This window comes from Hipposideros armiger, unplaced genomic scaffold, assembly GCF_001890085.2.
Source record: "Hipposideros armiger isolate ML-2016 unplaced genomic scaffold, ASM189008v1 scaffold_1087, whole genome shotgun sequence".
NCBI lineage: Eukaryota > Metazoa > Chordata > Mammalia > Chiroptera > Hipposideridae > Hipposideros > Hipposideros armiger.
The window spans coordinates 329,786-356,328 of record NW_017732437.1 but is presented as its reverse complement, the minus strand read 5'-3'; the positions used below and the strand labels follow the sequence as shown (position 1 = coordinate 356,328).

The 26,543-nt window shown below is 36.9% G+C and overlaps 1 protein-coding gene across 6 annotated transcripts in view; it reads right to left on the bottom strand.

Annotated features, from left to right (window-relative positions):
• The window catches only part of TOX (thymocyte selection associated high mobility group box), a 302,497-nt gene that overhangs the window by 13,519 nt on the left and 262,435 nt on the right, over positions 1-26,543 (bottom strand). For all 6 annotated transcript variants that reach the window (XM_019632152.1, XM_019632153.1, XM_019632154.1 and 3 more), the window contains 2 exons: positions 17,164-17,394; positions 6,180-6,260 (listed from right to left, as the gene is read on the bottom strand). In XM_019632152.1, coding sequence (XP_019487697.1) covers positions 6,180-6,260; positions 17,164-17,394 — 312 coding nt within the window. The remainder of the gene's footprint in view (positions 1-6,179; positions 6,261-17,163; positions 17,395-26,543) is intronic.

The following is a 26,543-nucleotide window of genomic DNA, read 5'->3' as shown; positions in this document are numbered from 1 at the left end:
TTTCAAGAATCTTTTGAATCTGGGAGCAATAATAAAATAAGTTCGTAGCCTCCCAAGGTGACTACTTTGAATGCAACACTCATTTTGGGAATATAAATTCTGGTCTACGTGGTAAAATGAAACTAGTTCCAATTGCTTTAAAGTTATACATTGTTTTCAACATAATAATTTAGACCCATGTCTAGGAATTCCTGAGTCTATGGAAAAACCATATATCCTTAAGCTTTACCTAATAGCCCAACCCAAAATGATCTTAAATAGCATGTAAAACTGCTCCAGCCAGGAAGCTGTAGCCTTCATGATAGCATGTATTCTGGGCCCTCAGACTATTCTCAGTTTCTCTTGACTGGAGACTCATAAAGACCATTTCAATTAAGCAAACTGTGTAGATGATTTTTAAAAATATCTAGATCATTTCTTATAAAAGACTGTATCCTGAAGCACATTTTTCTCATTTGAATGTCACTTTAAAAATTTCTTTATATCAAAGCAGCCTTACAGACAAATTGAAAATATGAGCCAGCTAAATGTTTCAATCATGCACAAACTTTTCCTAGTTCTTTGCACACCTACCAATAATATTAAACATAAAATTAATAATGATAATAATTAATAATAATAAAATAGCTGGTATTTATTAAGTGCTTCCTGTGTTCAGGATACCAAATCGTGCAGCTTATAGAATTTCTTAGTTTATTTTATTTTCATGGAAACCCAGTGAAGCACGTCCTATTATCTTCTGTGTTTAACACATGAGTAAATTGAGACCTATAACAGCTGAATAACTTGGATGAAGACATGCAGTCAATAAGTGGGAATCCTGGAATTTGAGCCCAGACCCACCTGCCCCCAGTGCCTGTGGACTTCCCTGCCCTCTGAGAGCTCTTTCAATGTAATACTGGTGGTACTTTAGAGGTCCGTGACTTTCCCCTTGATGCCCTGCAGAAGCACAGAGGTTGGAGACACATAGCAGTCTTCTCCAGACCTTATTTATAAACCTTTGCTACCTGCTTTTAAATTTCTCTATGGAAATAAATTGTTTACCTAAACAATTCAAGAGTTTAGTAATGCCCTCTGTTCAGGTTACATTCCTCTAGTTTGAAATGACGTATCTTGTCTTGCCCTAGGGTCAGAGAAAATGGAGCGCCAATAATCGCTGTCCCATGTCTACGCTTGTCATGGGCTTGAGTGTGCCTAAGTCTTTGTTTCTCAGACTTAGTAATCTCAAATTCTCTCCTCTTAGTTATTACCTTCTGCCCTTCATCTTTCAGTCATTTGTTCAAAAAAATTTTTTTAATTAAAAAAAAATTTACAGTTGACATAAAATATTAGTATCAGGTGTACAGCGTAATGATTAGACATTGATATAACTACAAAGTGATCACCCTGATAAGTCTAGTTAGTACCCATCTGACGCCATACACAGTTATTACAATATTGTTGACCATGTTCCCTATGCTGTACTTTACATCTCCATGACTACTTTCTAACTGGAAATTAATACTTCTTAATTCCTTCACCTTTTGCACCCATCTCCCCAACTGCCTCCCATCTGGCAACCATCAAAATATTCTCAGTATCTATGAGTTTGTTTCTGTTTTGTTTGTTTGTTTATTTTGTTCTTTAGATTCCACGTATAAGTGAGAGCATATGGTATTTGTCTTTCTCTGTCTGACTTATTTCACTCAGCATAATTTCAGTTGCTCTCATGAATTTTTCCTCTGAAATCTCTCTGACTTCCCCCTTTACATTATACTCATAGAGCCCACAATTGAACAAGTTATTCCAGGATCTGACCAGCGTTGTGTTTGCAGCGCTCTGAGATCCCATTCGTGCATCCTTCAATCCCATGTGTAAGCAGAGGGTGGCGGGTGGCTGGGTGGGTCCGTCAACGGAGCGGGTCTAACACGGGCTGGTCTGTCTCTGGCTGCACGTGACCAAGTGAGGCACTTGCACAGCTGGAAGAGTGTGGTACTGAGCGGTGCTTTCTAAATGTTCTGTAGGCCCTAGAGTCCTCTGAGGGTCTCTCGCCGGCCTCTTGTGGCACGGGGCTGGGAAGGAGAGAGTGGGCAGCCTTCTATCCCCAGTCTCACTTAAGCCAGGGCAGCTTTCCTCTTAGCTGTCTAGTATGTAAGAGCTGGCACAGAATTTTACTGGGGAATAACAAAAGGTTGTAGTTCTAAAGATATAAATATTGGCTAACCACTCAGGATAGTGAAAACCAACCTATAAGCTCTGGAACAAGACTGAGGAGTCTGGGCCCTCACTCTGCCACTGCCAGCCTCTCCTTACTGCGGGCAAGTCATTTAATCTTTCTGCCTAGAGACTGTCTAAAAATGGGGCTTAGTCTTACTTTGTAGGATGATGAGTAGGAATACACGTAAAATGACAAGCACTATTGTGTAACATGTGGTAACTACTCATATCAACATACTATTTGTGTTTGTGTTCTTATTAGAAAAAATGCAGGGTCCTGCTGAGAATGTGTCAGTATTGTCATTTTGAAGTATGACGGTTAGAATATTCATTTACCACGACTGACTTTGTAATTTGTGGTAGATTTCTATTTTATTCAGGCTTGGAGTCATGTTAATGAATTTGCTGGATTAGCTGGTATATAGATTTAAATTAAAACATAATATGAAATACTGAAAGGAGAGGAACGTTGTTAGTCCTATGACTTAGTTTCATAGGTGGGGCCAATGTTCACTGGCTGTTTCTATTTTTGATTATGTTCCATAAGAAGCAGCTAATTTTAGACTAGAGTTGCAAACCTTTCAAGTGTCACGAAACATTTTCCTTTGATCTGCTGTATTCATCTTTCTGCTCTCAGCACCTAGTCCCGTGCTCGACACGGAACAGGTGTCTTACAGCCCTGGGCGGGATGCAAAGTACGGCCCGGAGTAGAAGCAGTGAGAAGCAGCAGACTTGACATGGCTGCAGATTAGTGAAGGGAAGAGCTATTGGCCTAGGAATGCACAGGTTTATTTTGTGAAACGAATGCATTGCATAGATAGAAGATAGGTACCCAAATATGTAGCTTTGGAGGAATAAATCAATGTTGCCAGCAATAACTTAGGAAAATGGACATGGTGCTTTGGTTAATAGAGTATTTCATTGACCTTCTAAGTGACCTTAGAAGAGAGTGTCAATGCTCTGCCATGATTTGTGGGGCAGGAGCTGTGTTCAAGAAGCAGGATGCGCACACTCTCTGGACCCATGAGCTGCAGGCACAGCCCAGCACAAGGACTGAGAGTGGTGTAGGTCAGCTCTGGGCCGGCGCACTTGTAACCTGTGTGATACATTTCTTCTTTAGTGAAATGTTGATAATCAAGTCAGTTTAGAGGGATAAGGTGTGGGGGTTGAAGGAACTCATTCACATAAAGTGATCTTTTAAAAATATAAATCCGATCATGCCATCCCCTCTGAAACCCAGTTGGTGGCTTCCTTTGTACTGAGAATAAACCCCCGCTCATTTCAATGTCATGCAAGACCTTCATGATTTAGCCTCTACCCATCTTCCCAGCTTCATTTCAAACCATGCTTCCTCTGTCCACTCAGCTCCAGCCACACTGACCTCCTCTCAGGTCAAGGAGACATTTGTCCCCTGAGTCACTGCACTTGCTCCAGTGCTGCCCGATCAGCTCTGTGTCCTGCACAGTCCCATCTTTCTTTGGCTCTCAACTCCAATGTTACCTCTTCAAAGAAGACTGTGAAGTTTGCCCTATCAGATCCCTTGCTTTATTTCCTTCAGAATGCTTAGGTTCTCAAAGATCTCAGTCGTTTATTAGTTTATGTTTTCACTATTGGTCTCCTGGATGAAAGGGAAAACTCCTTAAGTGCAGGGGATGCACCCGCCTGTTCTTCAGTGTGTCCTCTGAGCCTGACGCAGTGCTTGGCACAGAACACATGCCCAGGGACACCTACTGAATGAGTACATGATCGAGTGAATGGGAAAAATTGGAGCTTGGCTGGTACACTGTGGTTACCTGAAATTATAACTATTATTATCATGCAGCATTTTATGATTGCGCCTTTAGATCTCTGAGTACAGGGAAATAATTTATAACATTCTAAAAAAATTATAACAGAAAAAATATGTGTAAACATGAATGGTTATTATTTTTCATGTTATAATTTAAAATGGAAAAGAAATGGTTTCTTTTGACTTCATTTATATGTGGGATTAAAAACCAAAACAAATGCATAAAAAAAACAGACTAGAAACAGACCCATTATGAGAACAAGCTGATGGTTGCCAAAGGGGACAGGGGTGAGAGATGGGTGAAAAAGAGGAAAAGAAAGAAAGGAAGAAAGAAAGGAAGAAAGAAAGGAAGGAAGAAAACTAAGTACTGTACATGTCAGAAAAGTCACACAAGAAAAAAAATAAAATGGCAAAGAAATGGATTTTTACACATTTCCATGTGTAATGAAAGGGTAGGCTGGTAAATTTTCTATATGTGCATGCAGAGTTATACTGCAAATATCCACTCACGCACGTCATCAAAGGGATGCTGTATTTTTCTAACCTAGGGAGGGTGTTTGTAACTTTTCTTCAATTTGTATACACACAATAGATAGTTGTACAAAACTAGACATTCAACAGTTCCAGCAAAATTCCTACTGCCAAAGAGAAGAAAAACGTCAGAGTAAGCTGTAAAAAAAAGTGCTTGGTTTTTTAAATGTAGAAATGGCAATTCGCGGCATTTATACAAATTGCTGTATACTGAGGGTTGCAACTCTGAGAGTGAATAGTAAGAAAAGTTGCAGCTAAGAGCAAATCTGAGGACACTTGTTTTGAAAGTAAAGGCTTAGTCAGTATTATGGCATTCTGCACAGCATTAACCCAAGTGCTTTGTACTGGAGTTGAGTCTTTATGTATTGATTTTCTCAGAGTTAAAAATGCTTTGACTGAAACTCTATTTAAAATGCTCAAAAAGAAATTTATCTTGGATGAAATCTTCTTTCTTTTATTTTGAAAGTTCCCCTTACATTTTCGGCATATCAGTCTGAATAATGGCAATGTGACTATTGCCCAATAGCTGGATGGGTCTAATGTTTTGTACCTTATTTTTTTTTGCTATAATTTTAGACACATTCTACAAATTCTATAAATATACAGAAATGAGAGATGGTATTCACAGAAAATATAAATAGCTTTAAAAGGAGTTAGATTAATTAGACAGTGAGAGAGGCATAGTGAGATAGTATAGGAGAGCTAGAAAATTTAAGGTTAAATAATAAATATTAAATTTTCCCACAATGTCATACCTTAGAAGTGGAACATAAAGTTGCATTAGATCACGAGCATACTGAAATTTCCTATGCAGTTGTATTTTGTGTTTTTTTTTCTGCACCAGTATATTTAATATATATTTTCCCCTATAAAACTAATTTATGTAATTACTTTGGAGTTGTTAGGAGGGGAATGTATATTTGTGGATAAAAGAGATAGTATTCTTAGTGGGTGAATGGAATGAAGTCCAGAGTCCCAAGCCACACTGAGCCAAGTCACAGCCAAATTTGGACTTGAGATGACATAGTGTCAAGCATTTATAAATTCAACCCTGTCTCTCTGAGGTTACCTCCCTGAGAAGTCTATAAAGACAAATATATCTTTAACAACCTGAGACCCAACAGTCAGCTCTTGAGTATTTACAACAGAAAAGACTAGTGTTGAAGATATTCTAAAGCATAATATATTTTAAAATTGTGTTTTCATTTTCAAATGAAATAATGCAATTTTTGGAGTGAGGAAAGGAGGCAGGCTTATATCCCAATGATGCTCTGAGGCTAGAATTTGATAGTTGGCATCTTCTTAGCCAAGGTCAATGGTACAGGGTGTGGGGGGAGAAAGGAATTTAAGAATGGGATATGGAGAAATAGAAAGTTGGCTCAGGAGTAAGAATGCTGTGATGAATTCACAAAACCAATAATCCACAGGTGGCAATATTTCACAAAAGGCCCAGAGGATACTGCTTCAGTCCTTTAGGTATGAGCGAATATTTCCATAACATATAACTTTGGGTAGGATTTACTTTTTCTTTTTCAACAAAGAAGATTGTGCAGAAATGCTCAAGTGATCTTTAATGCTTAAGTGATCTTTAATGCTTTTAACATGACCATCAGAGTCTGCAATAAGATAGCCACAGTCTGTCACAATACCACACCACTGTTACCTTGGATACAAGGCTGGCTCTGTAGGCAGCTAGTTGCTTCAGGTACTCCTTCTTTGCAGCCTCGGTTTTCTTTTTATAGACCTGTAACAACAACAAAGAGTCTTAAATTAGAAAGTACATCTACTTTTGTTTCCAGAGAAGTACAATGCAGAATGATAATTGCACATACATGAATACACGTGTGCGCGTGCACACACACACACACACACACACACAAATAACATAATATCTTCCCGAAGATTGATTCTTACTGAAACAGATTTTTAAAGAAGTATGGCAATAGGCTAGATGAGAAGAAGATCAACAATAGTAAGAGTCCTATTTTACATAAAGCATATGAAAGGATTTATCTAGTTTCCTTTGAGAATGGAGGGAGTTGGCTTGGAAAGATACTATTGGTGGAGGCTCCCAGGGAAAATACACACGAATAAAGAAGCCGTTCACATTTGTATAACGGGAAGATGATTCTACAGGGCATTCAAATTCTGGTATATATGTTCCATGCTAAATATCAAAATAAGGATGAAATTCAAAGATGACCAACTGTGTTCAATAAGTAAATCAAAGGGATGGTAATGAAGTTGGCAGGTTCATCCCTATTTTAAAATGTTGAGCCTTGAAATTCTTTTTTTGAAGACTCGCGAATTGGCGATGGCAGCCGAAGACACGTTGGGGAGCGGGAAGGAGACGCTGAGTGCGAAGACTGCACGCACGCCATGCCGGGCCGCCTCCTCTGGCCATGTCATTTCCAGCGGAAACACTGGATGACATGGATCTGTGGACACCTCATTGTGAAAGGTAAAAACGCTCTAAAATGAATTTCAGCTTACAGAAGTTTTCATTTTTCAGAGGGAATCATCATGAAAATAAAAGTAAAATCATCCTAAATTGAGCAAAAGTACTGAAAAATGACTTGCTGCTATGCTAAAGGTCACATCAATAAGTTAAACAGAAAGGAGTCATTAGGGTTGAAAATGAAAGATTAGCAAAGTGAACACACATGGTTGTCTGATACCATTAGGTTGATTCTTTCAAGCCATTATAGAGTCTTTTTTTCTAATAATCTTTCTAAATCAGTCCTAAAGAACAAAATATTTTTCCACCATTTACTGTGTAATGGAAGTGTATTTTCATCAACACAACTACTTTAAATTTCCCACATCTTGAATTTTACAGCAGGGAATGAGGCTTGGCTAATATTCTGTAATACTGAGCTCAAAATCAGACACAGATCAGTACTGAAAAGTGGCTTGAGCATTAGTCAGAATAGTTAAATATAAATTATGTCTAAAGACCAACTATCTGCCAAAGTTGGCAGCAGAGGTCAATTTATGGTTTCTAATGCCGAAGGTGGTTTGCTGAGCCCAGTCCCTAGCTATGAAATTCAAGATGAGAGAAGTATTATTTACTCATGAATATTTTAATTACAGCAGAACATTTTACTTAAGGTAAACAAATGACTAACCTTGTCAACAGAATTATAAAGGACCCTATGAAATGAGTGTGCTAATTGTTCTCCCCTTTTAGGGAGGGCTTCAGCCTAGACTTTTATACTTGGTATTTTGATTTAATGAAAGGCAATTATAACAAGGCAATTAAAAATTCACATAATATTATCACATAATCATTGTGCCACCTTTACTAAATATGAAACTAAAGAAACTTAAAAGTTTTTTGGTTTTTTAAAATTTTTTGTAAAAAGCCCATAAATCCTTTTCTTTAAGTACAAGAGTATTGTAAATTTACCGAGCCTGTTATTGGGAGTCAAATTCAGATTCCTTTTTGGAAATTTGTGTGTGAAAACAAATAAGTGAAGTGCATACAGCAAATGCCTTGGAACAAGGCATATGATTCATGTATATTCTATGCTTCAGTTCAGTCACTATCAGAAACATTGAGCTCTCCTGCTTTTTATTGATTTGTTTTTTTCTTGAGAGACAGATTTCTGTTTCTAGTTTTTCCTTCAACCGCTTCTCTAAGACATAATTTATAATTAATGACATTATAAACTGGCAGTGTTTACATTTACTTTTAATACCTTAAAAATATTTCAAGAGGATTTTTCTCCCACACAGTTAGAAATCCTATTCAAAACTTTGAAGCAAATATTTAGTAATTACTGTATATCTTTGATGGTAGTAATGCATTTGTATGCTCCAAGCACTTCTATCATGTTTTTATTAACCTGCTACTCCAAGTGATCCCCCAGGCAGCTAACTGGGGTTTGCTTACCTTCCAAAGGTAAATATAACACACTTTGGTCCATAGCATTGCCCAAAGCCTCATTTTCTAAGTAGCAGCAGATAAGACAGTGTTACCAGATGCCCTGATTGTAGTATCTATCATCTTTCTTGCATTTGGTTTCTACTGGAACAGCAACAGTGTCACCATGGAGCTGTCCCTTTGTTGAACTCCCAGTAGTTAACATCACACAAAGTGTTAACTTTCCTCAAATTTGTTGATTAACAACCACAAAAGAAAGGTGGCTAATGATGTATTTCAGGCTGAATATGTGCCCCCTGGTTTCAATCGGGGATCGATGTTGTTACGGGATGCCTGACTAGCATTCAGAGTGCCCTGTTTTCTACAAATGGCTCCCTATTGGCTATTGATGATTGGCTATGTGGGATCATCGCACAAGTGCCTAAACACCACTTTAAAAAAGAGTAAACTCATCACGTCATATTATGTGGATTGATGGATTCACTCTTTCCTGAATAGCTGCAGATTTTCAGAGGGAGGACTCAAAGGGTGGTAATTTCAGGAGGTACTATATTTCTGTCATTGTGTCTAAAGGGGTAGCCCAGATCAGAATTAAAATCTAAGGCAGTTTCCCCAACTGTAATTTGGAACCTCCACCTTTGAAAACTACCTAATGGTTCCAATATTATACACCCTATATGTCTTTCTGATGCTGCCTTCTTAAGTTTTACAATGATGCTTTTTTAAAAATTCTGTATTTGTTGGAAATGTCTAAAGAGAGACCTCAACTGTATGAGAGAATGGTAAAAATATGTAAGAATTCCACATATAGATGAAATAGAGGAAATTCTTACTTTAGAACAGATATTTTAAAATCACCAGTTAAAAGTTCCTCAAAAATGTTTCAAAGCCTCTATTCATGGATGGAAAAAGTCTTCTACTTGCAGAAACCAAAGATGATGCTGACTGCTTTTGGCAATGAACATCCCACTGCAATGATCAAGGAAGATGGGTCTGATTTATGTCAAAGTTAAGTTTGGGAAAGAAACGGTCTCTCTCTCTCAGGGAAAGACAAATATTTTAAAGATATGTGATTCATACAGTAAATATTAGTACTCAGTTGCGCTACAAAATGGCTTCCAAATGGTCTACAGCTGTTTGAAATAAAGTGCAAAGTTGGCCAGATGGGGCTTTAAAAATCATAATACATCATTTATCATTTTCCCCAGCTCATCCAAACACTTTTGAATTCATCCTGTCCTAACTTAGTTATATGCTGTGGTTTGTTATTCTAAGAAAGCTACCATATCCTATCTAAGGATTGCATCTCAGTGGTTAAACTAAAACATATATAATGGCTAAACTAAAACATACGTAGATAGACATCAAATAGCAATTCTACAGAATCCATATCCTGTTCATGTAATCTAGTGATTCACTGAATCATTTTTGAAATGTTCTAAATACCAGCATGTACACATGTTTTTATAGACTAATAATCCCTAATTGAAATCAGCAGTTCGATATCTATGAATATAATAAACTCAAATGAAAAAATTCTAATGCAATCTGTCATTTTCCTCTTTTGCTTTCTACTCTTTTCCCAAACAATCCATTCAATTCATACAAAAAAGCAAACTCTTATAAATACCATTTAATTCCTTCTTCCTTCCTTTTTTTCTGCTCAGGCCCTTAGTTAATCTCTAGTCATAGTTTATTTCAACCAAGCATTTACAGTAATAATAAGAAAAAATATATAATTCTTCCAATTCTGGATTCTATTCAAACACTATTTAAAAAAAGCTAAAAGGCATTTTTTGGGGGGTTGACTTCAAATGTAGTTTTCTTTTTGCACTACAAGTTCATATTTATAGAAAATGCTTAGAAATATAGTTAGGTATAAGAAATAACAATTTAACCACAATTCCCTGCCACATCCTTTAGAAATTAATGTTTGCAACTTCTTTCAATGCTGTTATTATTTAGAACAGTGAGAGAAAGTGCATCTGTATTTTATATAGAACTTATTCCTGAAATGCAGTTAAATTTCCATCTTGTGTAACTTGCTCAGCATTTTCTACAGCATACCAGAACTCAAAGAACTATAAAAAGTAGTATTCAGAGGCCTGGAAATATAGAATGCAAGAAAAATCTTGCTATTGATTTTTTTTCGGGGACCATCTGAATCCATCTAAAAGGCCTACACAATTACGGTGTGGTTTTTTTCTGGAATGGTAGTATCAGAAGGAAGCTCCCTGTTTGAAAAATGGGTACAAAATATATCTGTGCATTTTTTTAAATGAGGATGACTGGGGCAAGTGTGATGTTATCCAATTACAGTTACAAATATTGAGTGTCTAATGTGTGCCCTCTGTGGTGTGAGGCCCTGAACCTATAGAATAACAAAGGCATTAAAATATGCCTCTGTTGTGTGCATTTTTTATGTTGAGCACTTTATATATATTGTGTAATTCTTTCAACAAGAATGTTGCAATGGTACTTATTGTCCTAATTTTACAGATAAGAAAACACAAACTAGGCTGGGTAGTTTTTGACACAATATCTTACAGCAAGTATAGCAGACCATGGTGTGAATCAAATTGATCAAAGTTCCTCCTTTGTTTACCCAATGGCTCCTTCCAGCTGAGAACTTCCTTGATGCCTCTCTTGGACACACAACTGCGGGGGCCTGCTCTCTTTTGTTTGTAGCTGAAGCCCTCGCATACAGGGCAGTGCATGGTACATAGTAGGTGCTCAGGAAATATTAGTGATGGAGGGTATAGTCCCTAGTCTCAGGTTTTTCCTTCTGTGAATCAGTATAAGCATAAATGCTCATGAAAAAGCACTAAATTGCCTCTTCTACATTAGACTAAACATCAATAGAAATAGAGGATTTGCTACAGATATAAACCCAACCACCTCAAACATTGTTTTTTACCAATGACACATAAAACACAACTGACTTGAATGAGTATTTTGTTCAAATTGTCTCCTTACCAATGTCATGGAAACTTTCTTTTTCTTTTCTTCTTCTTTTTTTTGGGTCATATTCTCATTTTATTTAATTTTTTTTTATCATGGAAACTTTCAAATGAAATGTCTGTTCCCACTGTTTATGAGCATAAGGATATTTCTATGTGTGTACTATACATGTGTTTATGCCTGCATGCAGTAATCCCTTTTATGTACCAACCATTATATGTGCATATACAGCTGCATTTTAGAAGTAAATATGCTCACCATTCCATGTAGTCATTTTAATTGCTCAGTTTCAAATTTTTATGAATATAAACTTTTCTTTCATTTTACAGTGTATAAAATGAACAACTGTTTCACATATACTTTATTCTTAGTTTTTAAAAAAATTGGGAAAATGCATGCTGTTTATAAAGAAACAGCCAAGATAAACATATGTGTGAATGTTATAGTGCAACAGGATTTTAGTTAACCTTAAGTATTATTGACATAAAATCTAAATTTTATCATAAGCTAATGGGGGAAAAGAAAACCCCAGCAGCAGTTATGTAGTGGGTGTTTGAGCACCAATGAGGAGTAAATGATTTGATTCCGTGGGCTCACAGGATTTGTCAGCTGCCTCATAAGTATAATTCTGGCTCCTCATATCCCTGCTGCTTCTAATTTAGCAGGACAGGCTCATAATTGAAGCAAATTAACTATTTACACTTGCCACTTCTACCAGGGGAAGAGGACACAGCAGCGGGGAAGAATGAGTAGGAAATTACATTCTTCCCACTTGTGTCAGATCTCCCCTTATATAAACACATTAACAGTAATTTCATGAGGCGTCAAACATAGGCATAAATACTGAGGGATAAAATAATGAGGTGTTGCTATTGAGCTGAACTGCTATGGCTAATACCCTTGGATATGAATTATGCATCCTGAAAGAAGGCATATGTTACAGTATTCAAACACTTTCCCTGCAAGTGATATCTGCTCATTAGGCTCTGGATCTCGAGGTAAATCTACTCTCCTCTTCCCTCCACGACATGGCTAGCATTTACAAAAATACACTCTCTGGGCCCCGTGGGCTGTGGTTTCTCCTGACTACACCAAATTCTGAGCAGCCCTTCCACTCCATTTTTAGCCTAACAGCATGTTTATTTAGTTCTTTGGCTGGAGCTTTAAAGCCATTTAATGAAATGTAAACAAGAACATTTTGTTTGTAATTTGCTAAACGTATTACAGCCCGACTGTGTCTCCAATTAGAAACTTAAGGTTCATTTAGTAATTTACATCTGGTTCTGATTTAAGGTGACTTTCCTTTTCCACTTAAGAGCTGACTTTCCGTGGCTATGAAGGACCCAAGGACCCTTGATAGCTCTTTGGATCAATCCCTTCTTCTTCAAAGCTGGACAGACTCTTTAATTCAGTGGGGCTTGATTTGTTCTCTAGTGTCACTGTGAACCCAGATCCTAGACTTCGCTGACCAGAATCAGAGAATTCAGAAATAATGGGGATAGACAGGATATTTAGCTGGAACCTCATAAAAAGGATGCTGAGGATTGCTGAAATTCTGAGGAGTACTAATATGAAGGGCATGATATTGTTATGTCATTATTTTTCTCCCTCTGTAGGTTCCAGTCAGTGAAAGATAAGCAGCAAAGACCAGCATGACAGCCATACTTATGTTTTATTTGCTTTTCTCCATCTGGTGCTTTTAAACAACTTAGTATGCTTCTGAAATGGGCTCTCCATTGTCTTACGATTCATTAGCATTTAAAACCTCGGGTTGGAATCCCAAACACAATTCTGCTCCCATTCCAGATTCAGCACCATCTTCCAAAGCATGAAAATGGAGAGATCTCTGATATGTGAAGTTTGTTCAGAGGCTTTGATAGGAATGATTCATGAGGGAGGTTTTGTGTTCCTGGAGGATTTTTATCGCTTCCTTCAGCTTCCTTTTGATTTTTCTTCTTTGAGAGAGTCTTCACAGAAACCAAAGTATCTAGAGTTTCTCACTCACCATAGATTCTGAAAATAAAGATCTGCCCTTCTGCAGTGACTTCTTATTCCCGCCTATACTCCACTGTGAGGAAGTGTGTGATATAAACATACAGCAGCTGTATTAGTCATGTTCCCTCTGGCTGCTAAGAAAACATCCGATTGTAATCTCACTAATAGCTGTTTTTCCTTAAATATTGTAACTTTCTGAGCCCCTAATAAGTCATCAATAATTTTGTCCATTTTCCCCAGATTTTGGTTATCTTTGTAGCTGTTCATAATTGTGGGCTATTATGACAACAGGGGTTTTGAACCATCGTGACGCATGAAATCCTAGCCTTCTACTCACACCAGCTGCCTCCACAGTGCCAATCGCATCACATGCGCTGTTCTGTAACACGCACGTTTCTCCTAAATTTTGAAGTTTAATGGTCTGTCTCTAATCTGCTCTAGCAATATTCCTTTAAAGATACATAGCAGTATGTGCACTTCCCAATTTGAATATTAAATGAGAATAAAATACAATTAATTTACGTTTGAAACAGATATTACATTATGTTGGCACAACGAGTCAACATAAAGGGAAAGAACAGGTGGTAAGACTCCATAATAACACTTTTGGATTTTTTGCTGAAATTCTCTTGGTGCCCAAACGTGCATTCTAGGCAGGCATGTTCCCTTTGCTGGCAGTTCTAGCAAACTGTTAGACAAGGGCTGCCACGTAGCCGCAGAGCGTGCCCCTACGATGCAACATATAAGCACAGCATCTGATGTCATACGTTGGACCTTCTCTCTTCTTGTCCTTGGGACGGGCCTGCATCCTATGTGCATCATTAAACCATACTTTTCTTTAACAGCTGGATTTTGATTATGAAATTGCTTTACAATACCCAGTGAATTATGGAGAGTCAACTACTACATAATTTCATCCTTTACTTAAAAAGCAAATTCTTCTTCAGAAACCCCCCAACTATTTCCATTAAGAGAGAGTCCAAAGGTAGACTCATTACAAGTTACTTATTAAATTGGGAATAAAATTCAGAAGAGAAAGAGGAAAACAGTTTGTCATCGCATACATACAATTTAAAAAACCTTAACTAGTATATCACAGTTGTAATCATATCTTCATGAGAAAGACTCAGCCCCAATTCTGAAAGACAGAATGGGAGAATGGCAATAATTTCCCTTTCTAACGAGACAGTTGAGAACAGTGAATCATTCTTTGGGTCTGTAAATACCTCATATGTCCAGATAAAAAGAACGTAGAATATTATCTTAATGTTCTCCCCTTACTGTCATAAAAATAAAAAGCCTTATTATAATGGAATTAGGAAAAAAACCTACAGATTTATATTTGCTGCCTTGAGGAACTACCTAAATTCATCATAAGAACATTATGCTTTTCCACCATAAACATGGATACAAGTACTGACTTTTTATGTTGATAATGTAAAGTACCAACCATGGACTAGGGAAGGCCTTTGTAGACCTCCACCGTTTAAAGCCACTGGTCTGAAAACCACATAAGTTCCTCTAGTGAATGTGGGAAATAATTAGGAAAAGGTACCTGGGGTCGGGGAGATAAGTAAGGAAAAGTCAGACGACTGGTAGTACAGGCAAGTGATGTTTCTTGAAGTAAAACTTTTGACAAAGTAGAAACTAAGGGAGCACAGGTGAGTCTTAGAACATCACTCCCAGCTCAGCTGCTGAGTCTGGGGTCGGGGGAGAGGCTGAGACTCAGAGGGGAACCGTGGATGTCCTCTGATGAGCAGTGCTGCACACAATCCCTAAGGATTGCAACCACTGTCTGGATGTCTCCCCTGGGAAATTTTATCTCACAAAGCAAAAGAGTTGATAGCATCAGAGCCTGGTGCCTGTGTAAGAATACACACAGAGGTTGTCCAAGCAGAGCGAGGCATCCCTGGAGTATGGCATCATGGGTCGAGGAGGGAGGCATCACAATCACAAAATCCAGAGAACAGGGGTGGGTCGGGGTTCCTGGTTGATGTGCCCTGAGCTTTGCATTCAGCCATGCTCTCTACTGGGTGGAGGAATGAAGTCACTGTCCAAGTTCACTGTGAACGGCCAACGTTCACAGTGAACCACACCTCAGGTTTGGGACTGTGGGAGCAAATCGATCCGAGTTAGGATTGAAACCAGTTCTAAAATCCTGAAACAACTATGTTAGGTTTTCAACAGAATCAACAAAATACAATATCAACTCTTAATAGTGAGGTGGGTATTTTAATTGAGTGGCCAGAGAAGGCTTCAGGGACATGTTTCCCCTCCACGAAGACGACTCTTATAACACAGTGTTCCACATGGTAGGCCTGTGCTTTCCTAGGAAGCCATTTCCTGGGGCTGGCAATCTTGAAAAGGGTGTAAGAAAACATGTAGAGATTTCTAATTGTCAAAGACAGCTTTGGCTTACAGAGAAAGGGGATTGGAGAGAAGGGGGAGGGCAGGTTCCATGTTTCTTTAGCAACTGGGTTTACAATTACAACTATAATTGATTTTGTAGAGTTTTGTTAGAAAAGAACTGTAAATTGAGTTGCAAGTTCTAGTCACAGTAATTCTGTGAACCAGCCTTGTAATTTTAGAGAAATCATTCAACATAATGGGGACTCTTGTCTTGTTTTCTGCTCCCCAGTGTCCAGAACAGTGCCTGGGGCACATAGTAACAGCTCTCAACAAATACGTGTTGAATGAATAAGTGAGTGAATTTAATTATCTGGTCTCATTTCATAATCTGCAAAACTTGGATAGAAGTATCTACAAGTATTGAGCAGAACAAATGAGATATATCATGTGAAAGTGTTCTTCAAAGTACAAAACGCTACACATATTATAGATGTTTACATTCAAATATACAGGTACTTCTGGATGTATATAGGTTTGAGATTTTCTGATTTTTGCATATTTCCCTGGGCCTGATAAAAAGAGGTAACGGTCTCTATCATGAATCAAATACGAAACTACTACATCATTAATGTAATTCAGTATTCTGCAGCAGCTAAAGTTGCATCTACATAATCACTTCAATGATACATTCATGATAATACTTATCTAATTTTCTCTTTGTGACAATGAAATTTTAGATGGTGACAGTGGCAATCTAGTCCCTGGTTTAGAAAGATCTACATACTGAACTCTTGCTCTCTCTCTCCTTGATTTCTGTCCTCCTTAAGACCTCTGGGCTCTGTGGGCCCTTTGGGGCTGAGATGCAAAAGTGTCACGTGTGGCCCCCCCTAAGCATGGTCCTGTCACATCGTGGCAATCCACAAGAGAAAGAAATGAGCAGGCATCTGGTCCTATTTAACACAGCACAGAACATGGTGTGTGTGGGATTGAATAACAGCCTGGTAGTCTTTAGGGAATGGCTAAGGGCAGAAACCCTTAAATTTGAGGTTCATTTAGCAAAGAGCAAAGAGGGTTTTGATGACAAAAGGGCAAATAGTAAGTGCTGAAGAGAGGTGTGGACAGTTTTCAAAATACTTTTCGAATTTTCTTAAGTCTTTATGATTACATTGCCAAGATGGAGGCATGATGTAATTCTGGCTCGGATATGTAAAAGCCCTTCCAAAAGTAACTACGCATATAATCTTTGAAACAAAAGAACTAACATGCTATTTATAGAGGAGCAATAAAGGCGTATACAGTTCTCTGACAGTCTCCCAAAGCCTGGTTCTGATGGGGTACATTCTCAGCCTTCGTTCTAGTGTCTGAAGAATTTGCCCAAAGCCCTCACAAGCCATTTCTTTACAGTGTATACAATCAGATCATGGTGATTCGCACTCCATTTTGCACCTTTTCTTACCTGTTTTTGCTCTTCTCCTAAACCATCCCACATTGAAGCCACAATTTTAGAGACTTCACCAAAGGTAGCATTTGGATTTTGGCCTTTGATGGCGGCCTGAGTATCACGAAAGAACAACGCATAGGCAGACACAGGCTTCTGGGGCTCATTGGGGTCCTTCTTCTTCTTCTTTTTAGGGGTTTTTGGTTTTTTCCCCATGTCGGAGGCAGGCCGCTTCTCTCCACCATTGATCTGAAATAAAAATAAAATCGGAATTATAGAGGAACTAAGAAAATTTGGGGACAAATCATATTGTTGTTCTCCTTTGAGACTTACACAGATACCCTCATCCATACACATCACACAAACACAGACATTCCAAAGGGACACTTGGTTTTGCTGTGGTTGCTGGTTTTAAGATAAAACTTCATATTTCATGTCATATTCATCCCTCTTCGGCCTAATTTACATAGTTTTAAAATAACATTATTGACTTTTTTATAATATTATTATACTGTTAAATATTATCCCTTAACTCTCTTTACTTTTCCTCATTCAGGAAGCTGAATGATAGGCAGCATTGTCACTGTGACTGCTGCCAATTGTTTTTGCAATAACCCTACTGTATGAACAATCTAACTTGCTCTGTTCTGGGAAGTTTATCCTTTTCTTCCTAATTATATATTTAAAAAAATAAAATTTATTGGGGTCATAATGGTTAATAAAATTATATAGGTTTCCATACAATATATCACGTATCACATTGTGTGCTCACCACCCAGAATCAGTTTTCCTTCCATCACCATATTTTTCTATCATCCCCTTAACTCCTTTACTTTCTGGTAACCACTAGGCTGTTGTCTGTATTTATGAGTTTTGGTTTGTTTATTTATTTGTCTTGTTCCTTTGTTGTTTTAATTTTTATATCCCACATGTGAGTGAAGGCATATGGTTTTGGACTTTTTCTGTCTGACTTATTTCGCTTAGCATTTTTAAACCATGGTGAGCAACATGTCCAATAAATAAAGTTGAATGGCTTTTGATGTTACACTTAGGCCCATAAAATGCTACTGGGAAAACCCAGCAATGCTCATGGTTTAGAGAATGGCATAATCTGGACCCTGAATCAGTGCTGTCCAATGGAGCGTTCTACAATGATGGTAAAGTTCTATAATCTGCACAATTCTAGTATGGTAGCCACCTGTAACTAATGAGCATGTGAAATGCAGTTAACATGAAAGAGAAACAAAATTTTAAGTTTCATTTGATTTTAATTGCTTTAAATTTAAATAGCTACCTATGGTGAGTGGCTACGATATTGGCGAGTAAATCCCTGGAAACTAGATCCTAAAATCTCGATATTTCTAGAACAGCTTTATGCTCAATTTAAAATATAGATTCTATTTTCTCCCTTTATTCTAGAATATTTGGATAATTTTAACTATAATTCTGATGCAAATGAAAAAAACACACACAATGTGTTTAAGATATGCATTTGAATAATAACTTTGATATTAACTAATTATATGTGATGTGACTTCATCCATCTCTATAAAATTTTGGCTAGGATTTCTTTCTAGCTCTAAAATGATATGACTCCACATGAATATCGAGTAGTGTTGTCTGGAGAAATCTTCTTTCCACATGTCTCTCCCACCAATATAAAGGCCCACATACACTGTCTCCTGATAGAGCCACCATTATCATGGGAAATTCTGCACCCTCACCTATTGTTGTGGTTGCTGTTGCTTCTTTCTTCTCTGCAAACATAGTGTAATATATAATTTATTCAGATAAATTGCTAGGCAGGGTAATTTGTGTAAAATAATAGCCACTGTTGGAGAGGAAGCATGACATCCTGAGAGGCCAGTGGATATGATGTCAGAGAATCTAGACTCACGCCCTCCTTTACTATTTGTAGCTGGTAATCTTGGCAAATTATATAATTTCTCTGGGCCTCCTCTACTTGTTCTGCTGTAAACCAGTTACAGTGTCATTTGTGATTACTGAGATGGTATATGTGATATTATATGATTTAAAAAAATTTTTTAAATGCTATTCAAATATTAATTATGACATGGTAGAAACTTCAAAAACATTCACCAAAGAATAAAAAGAAATAACCTTAAGACACATTTGTGATGCCATATGGTCACAGCTTAAAAGATATGCCCAAGAACCAAAGAGAGAGAGAAAAAAAGCTAAAGGGACTCTTTGTCTTTGTCTTTTTTTAAAGATTATCATTTTAGTTGTCTACTAAATCAGATGAAACAACTATAGGGAGACAGGATGTTCTGAATTGAGCTGACAAGATAACACAGATTAACGCTAGAAGATGACTTCCCCAGGATAGATCTGAGAGGTGGGACTGTGAAATGGTTAGCCCCAATGTAAATCTGTCAGAGGACCAGCATGTTGGGACTGAGCTGATACTGAGCAAACTAGTATAACAGCTCTAAATGAAACATGTAGGCAAGTATGACCTATAACAGTGATTCTCAATATGGCTGCACATTAGAATCATCTGGGAAACTTTTAAAGAATATCCTGATGTCCATGCTGTCTTTACAAGGATTATCAAATCAGAACACCTAGGAGACACTGGCCTCAGTCATACCCTTAACTCTACTCCTCCAACTGGCATTTAAATCGTAATACTTAAGAGACAAAACAAACAAGCTAACTTTCTCTTAACCCCAAGGCTACCTATAGCCATATCTTTCTTCTCTTCATAGCCAAACACCTCCAAGTGGTTATCCCCGCTGAAAGTATGCAGCCTCTGCAACTCATTTCAGTGTGTCTTCTTCAATCGCTTAGCTCTCATTAAGGTCACCAAGGGCCACGATGCTAAATCCAATGGACTTTTTAGACTTTCTCTACTTGATTTTTTTCACTGTGAGTGCCTTCTCTTCTAAGGGTTTCATTTCTCTTCACAGCACATATCAAACTTGTAATTATATAATAATTTATGTAGTTAGATCTTCAATTCCACAGTGTAAGCACCATGAGGGCAGGTCCACATCTGGTTTCGCTGACTAGCACTTATCATAGTTCCCAACACACAGTAAATGCTTATCATTTGTTCTAATAGTAATAAAAAATAATAAAATAATAATACAATGAAAAAGAATGAATGAATCAAAGTACAGATGGTTTATATTACAGGAACTCAAGCCTCACTAATTTACTTGAGTACTTTAGAACAATAAGCAAATATGTGAAAAGAAGAAAACATGGATAATTAAAAAAAATATTTCACATGTTAATAGTAATTTCTCTGGGTTACAGGCTGAGTCTTTAGGATTTTCTTGATAGTTTTTTGAAATTTCTAAATTTTGTAAACACAATCATTCCTATATTTACAACAAAAAAATATTTATTAAGAAGAAAAATAAAAAGGAGTCAAGAAAGTCCACAATGAAGAAAATTAAAAATGGAGTGATCATGATATTGGAGGTCATATTTCATCAAGGATAGGAAATATTTAGAAACAAAGAAAAAAGTATAAGGAAATGAATGCTTATTCATATGGAACATTTACCTGGACTCATTTTAAATTTTAATTAAAAACATAATGATCTGACACATTGAAACCTCCACAATTGCAGATTATAGCAATCTTTTTGGAAAATAATCAAATATTCATAGCGATAAATTTCCTAGGATGCAATGTGACTATGATTATTAAAAGATTTCCCCACATTATTTAAACAGTTTCCCTTCTCCATTGTCCAAAATTGTGTCTCAACTGTGGCTCTTCGTGCTTCTTTCCTTTTTAGATGGATATTTGGACACTATGGTGCAAGTTTCGCAGCTATTGGATGTGTGATGCCCGGTAGTAACAGAAAAGAGGGCAGTTATCATCTTGTATTAGAAGACAACATGGCCCTACTTTCTAGGGATGACCTGAGGAAGCAGGAGAACATGTTACTGCCGGTAAGAAGCTCTAGGTATCAGATGCGTGAAAACCGCAAATGATCATTTAGAGGAAATGGACAGCAACCCGATAGGAAACGAAATAATTCCACGCAACCAGTTGATTCAGTTCATTATCTGGAGGCTTTCCCGATGTTCTTGGCATGTCCGGTAGGGTGAGCCAAATGCAGTCTTGCTCAATCTCAGTTTCGTTTAGTAGAAGCAAGCATTTCACCACTTCTGCCTCCACATTTCCCAAGCTCAGGAGATACCATTTATGCGTACGGAGCACTACTCCGGAGCTTCAGCTGTATCTCTGGTTGAGTACCTGAGAGGCGCTAAGCTGTCAAGCTGGAGTTATCTCCCATTACGGCCAGACTACCAGCCAGTCTCATAAACATTACATCAGCTTTGTCTTTGCTGGGCCTGAAAGCAAGATCATATCGATATGCCTTCCTTTTAAGTACTCCTGTGAATCTCTGAATTATCTGTCATGCGCGAAAACTGGCATCTCAGAGGACCAATCTAAAGAATACACATAAAATACTAATTTCTCAAGATTCACTGCCTTTCCTTCTGTAATTAAACTTTCTTTCTGCAATTATAGATTAATAAAACTATATTTTTGGATATAGTCTGACCACTTACAGGATTGCCCTCATTGAAATGAACTATGATTTAAGATAATACCCTGAGTTTCATGAAAGGCTGATGTAAGCGGAAAAAACAAAAACTATATATGAAAAATCTCTATTTAAAAAAAAATAATAAATAAATATATATATATATATATACATAAATATATATATATATACATATATATATATATATATATATATATATATGCTTTGAAGGGCTCGTTTATTATATTGCTCAGTGTTCCTTGTATAAAGACCTCCTGGTTAGTACAATATTTTTGCTTTCATTTTAGGGTACAGTATAACGGAATGAAAACTCCCTGTTGTGGTTTGGAGTCGTGGATCCAAGTGCATGGGCGTTGCTATCCGATGGGTAAGGCTGTCTGCCCCTTGACCACTGGGCATTCCCTCCTGATCTATGGGGGTCTTATTTTAAATGTTTCTTGTGTTTGGGAGGGTCCAGGAGTAAGCTGCTCTTTTTAGATTTCTTGAGGCCTCCTTAAAGGGGATTTGTAAGGCCTACTTTCCAGAGGTAGTCTCATTACATATTTGAAAAACACATGGTCGTTGTTCATATGCAAAACCTCCCTGAAGAAAGGAATGTTGCTGTAATTTGGATCCACTTACATGCCAGTAACGAATTGCATAATAAAAGATATCTGGCTTTTTTGACCACCAACTATTTGGAAAGAGCACAGTGATGATTAATATGATTGTGGTGGAAAATTAGCTAAATGGATTTGTAATATGTTCCTGGACCTTAATTTTGAGTATTGTCTGGATCCTGAATTCCTTCTTAGATGGATGAAAATTTATAATTTCATGACCTAATTTTCTAAGAGGACATGACTTCTAAAGTTTACAGCAGCACTTGTCTCAGAATTTTCTGGAAAGATGAAAATGTTCTCTGCACTGTTTGAAAGGGTAGCCACTAGCCGCATGTGGCTACAGAGCACGTTTGGTTACTGCCGCTGAGGAACTGAATTTTTTTTATCTATTTATTTTTTATTAGTTGGATTTAAATGTGCACGGTCATACATGACTGGTGGCTCCTATATTGGACAGTATGGCATTGTGTACTGAGCATTGCTCTAAAGCACACTATTTTTAAAGTTACTAGGGTTCTAAGATTGGAGAGTTAAATTTAATTCCAATATCATCATCTTTACAATAGAAAAGAAACCATGTAATGCAAAAATATCAACTCCCACGAGGACAAGCACATGGAAAGTAAGAACTAGTTCCTGTGAATCTTTCCATCCTCACAGCCTCACTGTGGTGCCTTACACGCAGTGGATCATCACATCTTTTTTTTCTACAGCACTGGGCAAAGGCTTAGAATTACAAGGTAAAGGACATTTGAAACACATATAAAGGCTGTAGGAAAATCATAGCAACTGAGAACATGGCTGAGTTGAGGCCCGAACTGTAATCCTGATCACCCACAGACTTATTTCACATCCAATTAAAGCACTAATGAAAAAATAAATACATATACAAATACGTAAAAAATATTACTCCCACATAAGCTTCATATAGATACATGGGCTTTATGTAACTCACTCATAAACATACATTTATTTCTAAAACCCCTAGAGGTGTCCTTAGGCTTCTGGTAATCCACCTCCTCTCATGTCTTATTGCTTAATTACAGTGATGTATCTAACTTATTTATCACAAGAAAACAATAATTTTTCACTTTAAAAAAGCATGTGTTAACGGTGTTGCTTAGATAATGCTTCTTAAGAATACAGAGTACAGGAGTTAAGACTCTCAAGGAAAGAGAATCACTGATATTGAAATGTCCCTGGAGAAGTTAGAAACATCTATGAGCATATTTAAAATAAACTGCCGTGGTCCCACAGCCTGTAACGGAGCTGGGAGAGCTGTTTAATGCACACTATCTTGCAGTAATCGCTGTAGTTTAAAATAGATTTTAATCAAGCACAATCTGCATAATAGGCTGAACAAACAACATAGAACTCCACTTATAACTCTTATCATATAAAGCAAATATTATAAAATCTTCACCATAGAAACAGGACACATCACAGCACTTTTTGTGATGGTACTGTTTCTGTAGGTGAAAAATTTTGCTACTTAAATTCATTCTCTCTTTTCTTTCTAAACAATGCCATCTAAATTCCCCTTATGAGAATAATTTCAAATAAGTATGGAAAGTAAGTCATCTAGTTACCTTGAAATCAGCAATGTTGTAATGCTTCTTTCATTTTTACAATCGGGTTTATTATTATCATTAATAATAACATTCAATGACTAATATTAGTCATTATTCAATGAATAATGGATTCAATGACTCAAAACATCATTACAAAAAAAATACATGAAACGCTATACTTTTGAAATGATTCACAAGTGTGGGGTATTATGTTTGTCTCATAATTTGTAAAGCAAATTCATTTTTTTAATTGGGGAACAGTGTGTTTTTCCAGGACCCATCAGCTCCAAGTCAAGTAGTTGTTTCAATTTAGTTGTGGAGGGCGTAGCCCAGTGGCCCATGTGGGGATCGAACCAGTAACCTTGGTGTTATGAGCCTGCGCTCTAATCAACTGAGCTAACTGGCTGCCCCGCAAATTCATTTTTAAAGGTCCTTGATTCTGCCAAACATAGCTGAGTATTGTTTTAGGATGAGTTTAGCAAAGACACTCAGCAGACTTATGTAAGATAAGAAGTTCGGGTTACTGTCTGGAAAAATCACTTTAAAGTGAGGTAAAGAGTTGATTGTTATTATATACACTTACTAGTTATATTTATACATTTTGTTGGATTCACTTAGTCTTATCTAAATTTACCTGTCTGGGACATTATGTTTACTTCTTGCTATTTTGGATTGAGGAGTTTTCCTGCCTTAAAAGAATGATCAGCTGTTGAGATACAATCCCACTGAATAAAATGTCAGGTGCCTATGTTTACCCTCACTTTATTTTTATTTCATGAATTAATCAAATATGGTCAATCACTTAGGGTATGAATCATCTGAGAACATACAAACTTTGAAAACACTATCCTAGTGTAATTTAATCACTAAATGAGTTTTAGGAACAATTATTTGGAATCAAGTATACTAACTGGCTATTTGGCTAAATTTTATTATTTTCCTCAGAACTACTTTGTTATGCTCAGCTTTAACCAATGGGATGCTTTATTCTTGATAAATGAGGAATAAATATTTTTTCAATTGCTGGGGTATAAGGAATTCTTTAAAAGTATCGTATATATTATAGCATGCACAGTGTAGAACAATTGCATAATAAACATAGTTCAATGTGGAAAACACCAGACTTTGAAGTCCCAATTTGAAATATTCTGTCCTATTGCTAGATAATGTGACTTGACATTTGGTTCTAACACTGTTTAATCTCACTTAATGTTTATAGGATCCTGTCTGCTTATCATTTTTACTTGATTCCAGGAATCTTCTTGCTTTCAGAACAGTGGTAAATAAAAAGTACTTTTCTAAAGGCTTATTTAATTATTGCTCTAGTGGCTTGTCCTATTTGCTTTAAGAAAAAACAAACAAAAAAACAAAAACAAACCTCCTCTTTCTCTCCAGTATGACAAAGGACATGCATTGAGGGACTAGCAAATTAATAAGAAAACCTTAAAAGCAAAAATTAGGTGAAAACAGGAACCCAGAGAGAAGTAAGCAAAGCGCTGAAGACAACTTTCATCTTGAAGATAGTTGCTGAACCTGGTGAAATTGAGGCAAAGCATCGTAGATGGAGGATAAAGCCCATTGCTGACAAAAAGTGGGATATTTAGCAAGAGGGCTCCTATTAAAGTCAGAATGGGGAAGAATTACTCTCTCAGAACAAGGGTGGAATAAAATGACTTCTCTTATATGTACCTTTCCAGCACCTGAAAATATGATACTGAATGGAGAGGGAGAAAATATCTTTCATGACAGTTCACAAACAGAAGCCAGCATTTTTAAGGATTTATACCCTGAATGCATACTACCTAGGTAATTTGAAAAATTTCAAGGCAAGAGTTGTGCTAGGTTGTAATAGTCCAACATGCTTGGCAGAAGCCAACACAAATCATCTTCAGAGGAATCCACTTTCAAATCAGGTCTAACAGAATTCTTATAAAGTTCTCATCATATTAGAATTCCAAAAGCAAAAAGAAACAAGGCATTAAAACTAAGAGTGCCAGCAACAACAGACAGTAGAATTATACCCCTCAAAACTTCCTGTATTGGAATTAGCAGATGCGTAAAGGAACAAAAAAGATTAAATATATGGATCAAGAGCAAACAACTAAAGAAAAGTCCAAACAGATTTGAGAAAGAACCAAATAAAACTAGAAATATAAAATAACTGAAATTAATGCCTCAATAGATCAGCTTTAGTTTTAGATTATGAATTGTGAAGTTGATATAAATAAATTAACTGGAATGTAATACAGAGGAGTAAGGAAATGAAAAATATGAAAGAAAAGAGTCAAGGAGGGTAGTTAAAATCTACCATTTATCTGATCAGAATTACAGAATGAGAAGGGAGCAAGAGTGGGGAATGGGAAAAAGGAAATATCTGAAAAACAAAAATGGCTGAAAAATTTCCAAAACTGATTAAAAACAGAAATATTTAAATTCAGGATAAGTTTAAAGAAACTTGCACACATCACAGCGAGGCTGAAGGCCACCAAAGGCAAGGGAACATCGTAAAACTAGTCAGAGAGTAAAGGCAGATTTCATTGAAAGGAAAGACAGTGATGCAGTTGAATTCTCAAAAGCAATAATGAAAATCAGGATTCAATGGAAAAATAGAATATCTTCATAATAACAGAAGAGAATCAGTGTCAAGCTAAAATTCTATACCTGGTGAG